The 12,589-nt window shown below is 42.4% G+C and overlaps 1 protein-coding gene across 1 annotated transcript in view; it reads left to right on the top strand.

The window, feature by feature from the left end:
- The first annotated feature begins 12,429 nt into the window (after positions 1-12,429).
- Positions 12,430-12,589, top strand: part of GTF2A1 (general transcription factor IIA subunit 1) — an 87,208-nt gene continuing 87,048 nt past the window's right edge. Inside the window, exon 1 of the mRNA XM_007951967.2 lies at positions 12,430-12,459. Coding sequence (XP_007950158.1) covers positions 12,430-12,459 — 30 coding nt within the window. The remainder of the gene's footprint in view (positions 12,460-12,589) is intronic.

Below are 12,589 nucleotides of genomic sequence, written 5' to 3'. Positions count from 1 at the left end.
GTGGTTCCATCAGACTCTATCAGACAGCAAAGCTGGTCCCCTCCCCCTTTTTTTTTTCCAAATGATTTTTTTGTTCCACATTGTTCTTCCTCTCTATCCAGGATCTCCTACATAAATCCCCCTCCGAGTTGTTGACAATGGTAGCTGGGCACCCTCTAGTTCTTCTGGTCTCAAAGTCGTATAGGCTGAGGATCACATGGTGTACCAGTCACAACTTCCTCTCCTTTTACAGTATATGAAACTCCCTGTCCCTAGCAAAGGCCAACTCCTCTACTTGTACCCTGAAACCTATCCTCTTTGTTTTTTTTCAAGGACAGATGCCTACAATGATATTTTCCTTTTCTGTTGGATTATTCCCATCATCTTGGAATCATCTGTAATAAATTCCACCTTAAAAAAAAAAGAAAAAGAGTCATTTGACACCATAAACCTCATCAAAGATTACCTTATTTCTGGGCTCTCTTTCACAGCAAAGCTTCACAGAAAGTTCGTCTCTATTTAATGTCGCCATTTTCTCACTTGTCTTCTTCTCAACTCACCCCAATTGATCTTTCATCTCCATCGGTACACTATAATGGCATTTGTTGATGTACTCCACGTGGACAAATCCAGTCACTGTTCTATCCTTATCACATGTGTTTCTCAGGAGCATTTCACTCTGTCTCTTTCTTAAAACATTCTTTCCTTAGTGTCCATGTGTTCACCCCTCATTCTCCTGGTTGGCATGCTACATCACTGGGGCTCCTTCTCAATTTTCATTCTCTATCAGAATACCTCTACCTTACCTACTCTCCTTAGTTTCTTATACATTCTCGTGGTTGTGAATACCTGTATATGCTTGCAAAAAGCACCTGGGGGCAGCATTTTCTGACCTCCTCTAACTTCACAATGGGGAGACAGAATCACCATCAGCAGCCCAAGGCTGATTATGACTAGGTAGAAGTCAGACATGCCACCACCCTCCAACCTTTTTACCAATGTTTACCAACCATCTCTCTCACGGCATTCACTACCTCTCTGCTGGGTTCGATAATTCATTGCAATGGCCACACAGAACTCACAGACAATACTTAAAATTATGGAGTTTATTAGGGAAATAACAGGTTACCATTCAGGTTCACAAACACTCTCAGGATACATTTCTCTGGTCAGGACAGAGACTGCTCTGCCCTCATAAATGCCTCTCTGGCCCTTGGCCTCTTGGCCTGGCCTCTGCTGTTCTCGGGCAAGTGTTATAAAGCTCTTTTAGCTCTGCCCATAGGTGCACGTAGGTCCACCCCATTACGAAGCAAGCCTCCTGCCCAAGGGCATGCAGCTTTCTTGCTCTGTGGGCCCGCAAGCCCACCGCTCTGTCTGGTGCCTCTCAGTTCCTTTGCCGGTTTCTCTGCCAGCTCAGGGATCTCGGGTCCAAGGTCACACTCCGGTCCACCTCTGGCTCTTCTCTCCTGATGACAGCAAGAGTCCCCCTTCTGCCTCTAGGAGGGCTCATTTTAAGCCCAGCAGAATATCAAAACTAACCAATCCCATTAGGGTTCCATACACTTTATTTGCATGGTCCCACCCAAACAAGACTGCCATTTGTATCCATTCCAAAGAAAGGAAGGGGAGGGAGCAGGAAAGGTTGGGGACCTGCGGAGTGGCAGGATATCTAGGTAAAAAGAGGCAGGAAACAAGGCTAGGCCCAAGTCCCCTAGAGGCAGTAAAGGGAGGGAGCAGCCAGGGACCACAAAGTAGCAGGTTCCAGGTAGGAATTAGGTAAGGGGAGGGCGCAGAGGTTTCCAACAGCTAAGGAAGACAAATTTGTCTGTCAGTTTGTCATCCTGTGGGGCTTGTACATTGCTGTGAGGCTTAAGGCTGTGCCACTGGTATTTTACATGCCAGCAGAGTTGTACATGGTGCACAGGTTTCAACGTAGCTTATAGACTAAGACATACTAGGAAGAAGGAGGAGGCCATCCACTTCTCAAACATTATCCAGGGAAAACCTTATGAATCGCAGAGAAACACTATCTGATACGTTACTGGGCAACTTTATGAATAGCTTGGAAACAATGTCCAACACAGTGCAGGAAGACAAGCCCCTTAGGTCAGAAGGCACTCAAAATAGGATTGGGAAAGACCCGCCTCATCAGAGTAGAACCAACCTTAATGGTACAGATAAAATAAGTCTTTCAGGACCTAAATGTGCTGACATGGCACAACTCAAATTGAGGATAACAGCTGCAAACATCCATTAATAATTGGAACATGGAATGTATGAAGTATGAATCTAGGAAAATTACAAGTTGTCAAAAATGAAATGAAACGCATAAAGATCAATATCCTAGGCATTAGTGAGCTGAAATGGATGGGTTTTGGGCATTTTGAATCAGACAACCACATATGATCTACTATGCCAGGAATGACAAATTGAAGAGGAATGGCGTGGCATTCATTATCAAAAAGGATGTTCAAGATCTGTCCTAAAGTACAATATTATCAGTTATAGGATAATATCCATACACCTACAAGGAAGACCAGTTAATAATACTATTATTCAATTTACAACCAAGCACCAAAGCCAAAGATGAGGGAATTGAAGAGTTTTATCAACTTCTGCAGTCTGAAATTGACCGAACATGCAATCAAGATGTGTTGCTTATCACTGGTGATTGGAATGCAAAAGTTGGAAACGAAGAATCACTGGTTGTTGGAAAATTTGGCCTTGGTGACAGAAATAATGCTGGAGATCGTATTGATAGAATTTTGCAAGACCGACTTATTCATTGCAAACACCTTTTTTCAACAACACAAACAGTGGCTATACACGTGGACTTTGCCAGATGGAGTACACAGGAATCAGATTGACTACATCTGTGGCAAGAGGTGATGGAAAAGCTCAATATGTTCAGCCAAAACCAGGCCAGGAGCTGATTGTGGCACAGACCATCAACTGCTCATATGCAAGTTCAACTTGAAGACAATTAAAACAAATCCACAAGAGCCAAAATATGACCTTGAATATATCCCTCTTGAATTTAGAGACCATCTAAAGAATAGATTTGATGCATTGAACACCAATGACCGAAAACCAGAAGAATTGTGGGATGACATCAAGAGCATCATCCATGAAGAAAGCAAGAGGTCATTAAAAAGACAAGAAAGGAAGAAAAGACCAAAATGGATGTCAGAAGAGACTCTAAAACTTGCCCTTGAGTGAAGGGTAGCTAAAGCAAATGGAAAAAAATGACAAGATAAAAGAGCTGAATAGAAGATTTCAAAGAGCAGCTTGAGCAGATAAAACTAATTACCTATAATGAAATGTGCAAAGACCTGGAATTAGAAAACCAAAAGGGAAGAACACACTTGGCATTTCTCAAGCTGAAAGAACTGAGGAAAAAATTTAAGCCTCAAGTTGCAATATTGAAAGATTCTATGGCCAAAATATTGAATGATGCAGGAAGCATCAAAAGAAGATGGAAAGCATACACATTCACTGTACCAAAAAGAACTGGTCAATCTTCATTATTTCAGGAGGTGGCATATGTTCAAGAACCATTGGTACTGAAGGAAGAAGTCGAAGCTGCACTGAAAGAACTGCCAAAGAACAAGGCTCCAGGAACTGACAGAATACCCATTGAGATATTTCAACAAACGGATGCCCCACTGGAGGCACTCACTCGATTATGCCAACAGATTTGGAAGACAGCTACCTGGCCAACTGACTGGAAGAGATCCGTATTTGTACCCATTCCAAAGAAAGGTGATTCCACAGAATGTGGAAATCATCGAACAGTATTATTAATATCGCATGCAAGTAAAATCTTACTGAAGATAATTCAAAAACTATTGCAGCAGTATATTGACAGAGAACTTCCAGAAATGCAAGCTGGATTCAGAAGAGGACATGGAACAAGGGATATCATAGCTGCTGTCAGATGGATCTTGGCTCAAGGCAAAGAATACCAGAAAGATGTTTACTTGTGTTTTATTGACTATGCAAAACATTTGATTGTGTGGATCATAACAAATTGTGGATAACATTGAGAAGAATGGGAATTCCAGAACACTTAATTGTACTCATGAGGTACCTGTACATAGACCAGGAGGTTGTCATTCGAACAGAATAAGAGAACACTACATGGTTTAAAATCAGGAAGGGAGTGCATCAGGGTTGTATCCTTTCACCATATTTATTCAATCTGTGTGCTGAGCAAATAATCTGAGAAGCTGGGCTATATGAAGAAGAATGTGGCATCAGGATTGGAGGAAGAATCATTAACAACCTGCAATATGCTGATGACACAACTTTGCTTGCTGAAAGTGAGGATGACTTGAAGTACTTACTGATGAAGATTGAAGAATACAGTCTGCAGTATGGATTACATCTCAATATAAAGAAAACAAAAATCCTCACAACTGGTCCTATAAGCAAAATTACGATAAATGGAGAAAAGATTGAACTTGTCAAAGACTTCACATTACTTGGTTCTACAACTGACGCCAATGGAAGCAGCAGTCAGGACATCAGATGACGTATAGCGCTGGGCAAATCAGCTGCAAAAGACCTCTTTCAAGTGCTGAAGAGCAAAGATGTCTCCTTGAGGACTAAGGTGCTCCTGACACAAGCCATGGTACTTTCAATCACCTCATATGCATGTGACAGCTGGACAAGAAATAAGGAAGACTGAAGAAGAATTGATGCTTTTGGCTGTGGTGTTGGTGAAGAATGCTGAAAGGACATGGACTGCTAAAAGAACTAACAGGTCTGTCCTGGAGGAAGTGCAGCCAGAATCCTCCTTGGAGGCGAGAATGGCCAGACTTTGTCTCAGCTACTTTGGTCATATTGTCAGAAGGGACCATTCCTTGGAGAAGGATGTCATGCTTGGTAAGGTGGAGGTTTGATGAAAGAAGGGAAGGCCCTCAATGAGATGGATTGACACTGTGGCAGTGGTGATGGGCTCAAGTATAGCAAGAATCAAGGAGCTGGCTCAGGACCAGGCGGTGTTTCGTTCTGCTATGCATAGGGTCATTATGAGTTGGAGACAACTCGACGGCACCTAACAACAACAACGACAACATCCAGTCCCCTGGTGGACCACAAAAACTCACTGCCACCCACTCAATTGACTCATAGCGACACCACAAGCACCTTATATTTTATATAGTTCCAGTCATTTGGTACAAGTCACAAAGACCATGGCTAGGAGAGCCATACCAAGTTAACTCACTGCGCCACAATGCTCAATGATTCCCAAGTCTTTATCTCAAAGTCAGTTGGTTAGCTAGCTGTAAACTCCTTTTCAACCATTTGTTTGGTATCTCCACTTGAGTGTCCAACAGATATCTAAATTTAACCAACCATAACTTTTCTCACCCAAACAGTTTTCTCTCTCAACTTCTTCCAACCTTAATAACTATTGGATTAAAAAGGAAAAATAAAAATACAGGAAGAAAGAAAGAAAAAGGAGAAGGGAGGGAGGGAGGAAGGAAAATAGGGAAAAAGGTAGAGGCAAGATTTAGAAAGACAGGATTGGGATTTGATTGTTACTGCCAGCTGAGATTAGTGAGAAATGTTTGCACATTTGAATGAAGAAGCAAATAGGTGATGAATATTATCCTTTGAAAACAAAACCCTTGTTAGTGATAAATTTCACTAAAGAAGCTACAAAATACATAGAGAATAAATGAAACATCACTCCAGGGACAGTGGTTTCCTAGGCCTGTGTTCCATCTAGTGCAGGTGTATCTTGCCATCCTGTGGCCAAATAACAGTATTGATTATCTTTCAGCTCACACTGCAATATCAAAAGGCTGAAATCTAGCATGTCAATTTAAGATATATTGATAAGTGGTCATGCATTCTAGACTTGACAAATGAGCAATTGTATAGCTTGAGTAGAGTTTTATATAAAGCCTTTCATTTTAAACAATCTCAGTCATTCCATTATACTAGCCTCAAAAAAAAAAAAAAAAAGAAAGAAAGAAAAGAAAGGAACTAGTGAGAAATAATATACTAATTTAGTGTGGTATATGTTTTATCTCAAACTTGGAATTACTTTCTTCTTTCATTCTAAATTTTACAGATGGGAAAAAACACCCAAAAAATAGTTAGGGATTTGTTTAATTAGTGGACTCAGTTCAGAATTGTATTCTGATTCCTCATCTTTCTTCTATAGTTCAACATGATCCAAAAACACAATAGACTGATCCTTTAATTTTCCATACCATTGATCAATATTGTTATTGTTGTTGTATTTAACATTTGCTGATTATCTACTTTGTGCTAAGTGCTGTCCTAAGGAGCTTTACATAGATTATCTTTCAATTCTCACACAACTCTCTATAGTAAGTAATATTACAAACATCATTTTACAGATAAGGTAAAGTAACTTGCCAAGGTCAGAGCCAAGACCAGCACCTAGGTCTGTCAGACTCCAAAGTTCATACTCTTGGGTACTTACTATCCCACTATCCCTTTCAATAGATGCTGTTTGCTCCAATTTATTGTGCAATGCCATTGCCACAAGCACAATTTATTTTTCTATTTATGAAATGGAAGTTATACCACTAGTCCAATAGGTAAAAGAGAAAGAATTCCCCTTCCCAATTTTCTACCACTCAAATTGGTCATCTGACATTTTCTTGGTTTTATGAAAATATTTAATACGCAATTATAAAACTAGACCAAAACATTTTGATTATAGAGAATATGGCTAGAAAATGACTGGTCTTGCCAAATTCAATAATTGAGTAAGTGCTATTTGGAACAGGAAAATGAAAATTTTGTACTGATGTAGCACCACAGAAATCAGTTATTCTAAATGATTTAATAAATGCTTTTTGACGATGCTTTTATGGGGGCAATGGCATTTAATTGAGGCAAAGTCTCTATATTTCATGTCTTGTATTGTATGCTCTAGGGTTGCTCTTCATCTTCCAAATGAAGTTGAACACATTACATCATTAACATGTACTTGAAAAACTCAGAGGGCAAGGTCATCTGATTCAAACTCTTCACATTCTCTTGGACCAACAGCTTTTTCTCTCTAAGACGTGGAAACTTGATACTTAAAACTTTTTTTTTTTAATTTTTAATGTGATATGGGTGAAAGTTTACAAAGCAAATTCATTTTCCATATAGCAGTTCATACACATTTTGTTTCATGACATAGACTGTAATTCTCCACAATGTGACAGCTCTCTTTCCACTTCTCCATAGTTACCTCTTTCCTGTGTCCTTCCCTCCCATGCACTACCCCCTTCACCCCCCACCGAGGTATCTCCCTGTGGAAACACAGCCCTTCTGTTCTCCCTTGATAGAGATTGATCCCTCCAAGGAATTTATCTACCTGTTGTAAATGTTCACCCCATGTGCCTGTCTGTTGTTTGGTTGAAAGCACAGGAGTGAGTTTAGTTCCAGACCTGAAGGGTAACTAAGGGCCATGGCTCAGGGGTCTCACCAGGCTCTATCAGACCAGCAAACCTAGTCTTTCTTTCTTTCTTTTTTCTATGATTTTGAGTTTTGTTCCACATTGTTCTCCCACTCTATCCAGGATATCCTGCACCGATCCCCCTCCAGGTGGTTCACAGTGGTAGCCAGCCACCTTCCAGTTCTTTTGGTCTCATAGTCATATTAAGTCTTAAACTTTTATCTGTAAGATTTCAAAATGACCTTGGATCAAGTTACTACTTAACTGGAATCTCAGTTTCATATTCATAAAAAAGGAATAATATTACTTATCTCAAAAGACTGTTACAAGCTCTAAAGGAGGTAACTTGTGATTAAAACCTTTTAAAAACCAAAGAACTGTCATGTAAGTCCATTATTATTATTATTATTACTTCTCAAGTAGGCAGGGAACACAAAATGGCAAATTTCTCACTTTTCAAAAAGAAATCTCCTTTTTTTTTTTTTTTTAAAAAAAAAAAAAGGGGGGGTTAAACGTATTCCTTTTGCTTCTGGCTATCTCTCTCTCTCTCTTTTTTAAAGAACTAGACAAAAACATCAAGGAGTTCTGGTGGTGCAGTGCCTAAGACATTTGCCTGTTAACCAGAAGGTTGGTGGTTCAAACCCACCGACCACTCTACCGAAGGAAGATGGGACAATCTACTTCTGAAAGACTTAACACCTTGGAAACCCAACAGGGGTCACTATGAGTCAGAATCAACTCAATGGCAGTGAGTTTTTTTAGAGCTCAAAACATTAATCATTATAATCATTACATCAAAAACATTAATCCAGTCTTGGTTCTCAAAAAGGTATTTGGATTACACCCCTGGATTTTCTCACAATTACTTTTGTGAAAGGAAAGAGTAGATCTCAGTATTTAAGCAGGTGTATTACTTCCATTCTTGTCTGAAATCTGTAATAATCTTCCCACCACTTCTCGTTTTAGAGTCTTTGCTACTGCTACTTATAATCTCTGTTACCAGAAAAAGGTAGGTTCTGGAGAAGAACTCAAACCAGCCCATTTAGTTCCACTTTCAGTAATAATTCTTTATTAAAATGTCATTAGTGGACTAACTACAGATTTAGTATCCCTGCTCAAAAAAAACAAAACAAAACACCTCACTGTTATCGAGTCATTTCCAACTCATGGCGACCCCCATTGGTTTTCCGAGGTGGTTAATCTTTATGGAAGTAGATTGCCCCATTTTCCTTCTGCTGAGTAGCTGGTGAGTTTGAACCACCAACCTTCTGGTTAGCAGTCAAAAAATGCCTTAGGCACTGCACCACCAGAGCTCCTTAATATATCTGCTAGGATTTATTTTATTACAAAGTTGTCTAGGTAGAACTCTATGGCATATCAGAAGTCTCTGTCAAGTTAAAGCCCTACGAGTAAGAGGATAAAGGTGACAAATAAACCAAAGATCATTTGGGCACTAGAAGAAAATCTTTATAATAAACTATCTGATCAAGCACCCTATAAATTTAACCATTTTTAACTGGCCCAGATCACAGCTGCTTAACTTGTTGATTGTAGAATAGGCATACATGGCTGAGATCCAAGAATCAGAGAAAGATGAAACCCATGTAATTAAACACAGTGTTTAATATTAATTACATTTATAACAAAACACCAGACTTTCTTGGGAATACTGATGAAGTCATTTGACTAGAAGCCATGTACATAAAGAACAATCACTGATTAGAAAATGTTTCATTGGGCTTTTACTTTTTTTTACATGGAGAATTTAAAAATGTAAAAACAGGTAGAATTGCCTAATAAACTCCAACGTACCTGTTGTAGGAGCTCTGGTGGCACAGTGCTCAAAGCACTAGGCTGTCAACTGAAAGGTCAGCAGTTTGAACCCACCAGACATTCTGAGGGAGAACGATATAGCAGTCATAAGGATTGCAGCCTTGGAAATTCTATGGGGCATTTCTACTCTGTCCTAGAGTAGGAATCAAAGGAACAGGTTTGGTTATGAGTACCTGTACTGGATTGAATTGAGTCTCCCTAAAATATGTATTTTATTAGTCCTGGCCTCTAAACTTAAAAAAACAAACAAAAAAAAACCACCCATTGCCATCGATTCTGACTCATGGCAATCCCACGTTACAGAGTTCAACAGCTCCACAGTGGTTTTTTGACTGTTATCTTTATGTATGATTATGAGGCCTTTCTTTTGCAGTGCTGCTGAGTGGGTTTGTACCACCAACCTTTAGGTTAGCAGACAAGAGCAAATTGTTTGTTGTGCCACCCAATCCAAAGTACCAAACCTGTTGCTGTGGCTTCTGGTTCATAGTGACCCCACAGGACAGAATAGAACTACCCCACAGGGTTTCCAAAGCTATAATCTTTACGGAAGCAATTTGCCACATCTTTCTCCTGCACAGTGGCTAGTGGGTTCAAACCACCAACTTTCCAGTGCCACCCAAAACCCAAAAACAATCCACTGTCCTCGAGACAATTCTGACTCATAGTGACCTTATAGGACAGAGTAGAATAGCCCCATAGGGTTTCCAAGCCTGTACATCTTTACAAAAGCAGACTGCCTCATCTTTCCCTTGCAGAGCAGCTGGGGTTAAATCCCCAATCTTTTGGATTAGTTGCCAGATGCCTTAACCACTGTACCACCAGAGCTCCTTTTTTGCCACCTAAAAACAACAACAAATCAAACACCTCCACAGAGTCAATTCTGACTCATAGCCACCCCCAATGGGTTTCTGGGGTGGCAAATCATTACAGAAGTAGATTGCCCCATCTTCCTTCCATGGAGCAGCTGGTGTGTTTGAACCACCAATCATGTGATTAATAGTCATATGTCTTATCCACTATGCCACCAGAGCTCCTCTTGTGCCACCCAGGGTCTTGAAATAAGGTTCTTTGTCGTTAATTAGGCCACACCAGAGTAGTTTGGGGTCTAAATCTAATCACTTCTGAGTTATTAAAAAAAGCAGAATGGACACAGACACATAAAAGGTGAGAGGAAGACAGATGATGGAGTCAGTGCATCTACAAGGATCGCTGGCAGCTATAGAAGCTGAAACAAAGAGGGACCTGCCCTTAGAGCCATGCCCTGAATTTGGACTGTGAGCCACCTGAACTGTGAGAAAATGAAAATCTGTTCTTTAAAGCCACCCATTTGTGGTTTTTGTGTTATGGCAGCACTAGGTAACTAATGGGGAGCTCTGGTGGTGTAGTGCCTAAGGCATCTGACTGCTAACCAGAAGACTGGCAGTTCAAACCCACCAGCCATTCCTCTGAAGGAAGCCTGGGCAATCTACTTCTGTAGAGATACCACCTCGGAAACCCAAGGAGGGGTAGCTATGAGTTGGGTCTAACTCCACAGCACACAACAACAATAACAACAAATGGCTTCCTTTAGGTCCTGGAGGCTGCTTCTTTTCCTCCCTCTGGGAGGATGCCTTTAAATCTGGTCAGCATGAAACTTTGGCATTTTAATTTGATTTGCCTTTGGAGGATAAACTCATCATTCCTTCAGGCTACATTCCATGTTTCTCAAAATTTCTAGAGAAAAGAAAATTAGGCACCGTGAGGTTTCTCTCTATAAACAAAGCATTCTCTGTTCCGCGTGGAATGTTGATATAAAAACAATTTGCTTGGGCAGAGGTCAAAAGCCTGTTAACTGCCACTCCAAGGTAGAAGCACTTTCTGCCCGCTCCCTCACAGCGCACAGCCATGAGTTAGTGGGTCAAGGGCCTGTAGGTCAGATGTAACTGAACTACGTGTTGGCCACGTGCAGTCACAGCCTTTCAGCATTATTTTTTTAAAAATCAGGAAAACTCAATATGCTTTCATGATTCAGTAGTAATACTTCATTTTTTGGCATTTCCACCAGCGTGAGAAGTCACGTTAACTAACAGAGTCTGAAGTTTTGGGAACTTTGTAACAGGACTCGGTGACAAATTGCTCAGCCAGTTTCAAGTTACTGGTTTGGTAACTTGGACACTTAGGTCCAAATGTTTTTACCCCCTTCAAAAACAACAGAGATAAGGTCTATCTACCCTCGGTGAGAAACGCTAACGCCGCGGAGCGTGAAGTCTGACATCCGCTCACGCTTGAAGAGATGACTCCGCATTTAAAACTGCTCCCGGAGTCGGGGGCGCCAAGGGCCGGGCAGGGCCGGACCACGTGACCGGTCCTCCTCCGCGGCCATACCTATCGAGACTGCTGCCACCACCCTTTCACATTCTGTAGCTCTTCCAGCGAGAGATGGCGCAGAAATGTCTGACATGCGGCAGAGACAGTCAGCTTTAGACACTAGTGTTACTAGAACCCGCGCCTTTGCCAGTATTGCTCTAGAGGCTCGTCATCCCAAACGGGCTGCCAGGACTTCCGTCTGAGTGCCAACCACGTGATCACGCGATACTTGGGAAAGCGGCGGGTCGACTTCTCCAGTCCCCGGGCTCCGCCCGCCCAGCACCCTCCACGGCGCGTGACGACGCGGCCCGCGGCTGCCTCCGCCCCGGCGCGCCTGCGCACGCGGCTCTAGCCCTCAACCCCGCCCACCTCTGCCCCCGCCTTTTCCGCCCCTCCCTCTTCCTCCGCCCTGTCTCTCGGCGGAGCGGCGGCGGCGGCTCGCGCAGCTTCTTGACTCGCTATATAAAGGGGAGAAGCGGGCGGACCGGACGGCTGGAGCTGCAGCCGGTGGCGGCAGCGGCGGCGCGGGGAGCGGCGACCGGTGGTGGTTCCCCTCCTTCGCGCGGGGTGGGGAGCGGGCAACGCCCCCGGACCCCCGAAGGGTCGTGGCTTTTTTTTTGAAAGGCGATTCTTGAGGTTTTTAGCTCCGGGAAGAGTGCCCCCTCCTCCTCTTCACCGCTCCCCTCTCTACTCCTTAAGGATCCGATTTTAAATTTTTCCCCAATCGTGTGGTGGCTTGGGTCACCCTCCGGGTGTTTTGGTTTTGTTTTTTCTTTTTTGGTTTTGTTTTTATCTTGTTTTCTTGGGGTTCCCCCCTCTTGTTTGTGTTGTGTGTGGAAATGGCGAACTCGGCAAACACAAACACCGTGGTAAGGACGTGGTTCGGTGGCCGGCGGGGGCTTCATACAGGCGGCAGCAACGGCCGGACCGGGCGGGGGAGGGGACGGCGGTGACACCGGCCTCGACTCCTCAGCCGCTCGCGCGGCCGCTGCCAGTGCC

This window comes from Orycteropus afer, unplaced genomic scaffold, assembly GCF_000298275.1.
Source record: "Orycteropus afer afer isolate SDZICR_OR568_19922 unplaced genomic scaffold, OryAfe1.0 scaffold00322, whole genome shotgun sequence".
Taxonomy (NCBI): Eukaryota; Metazoa; Chordata; class Mammalia; order Tubulidentata; family Orycteropodidae; genus Orycteropus; species Orycteropus afer.
The sequence above is the reverse complement of the archived record's forward strand: the minus strand, read 5'-3'. Positions and strand labels throughout refer to the sequence as shown.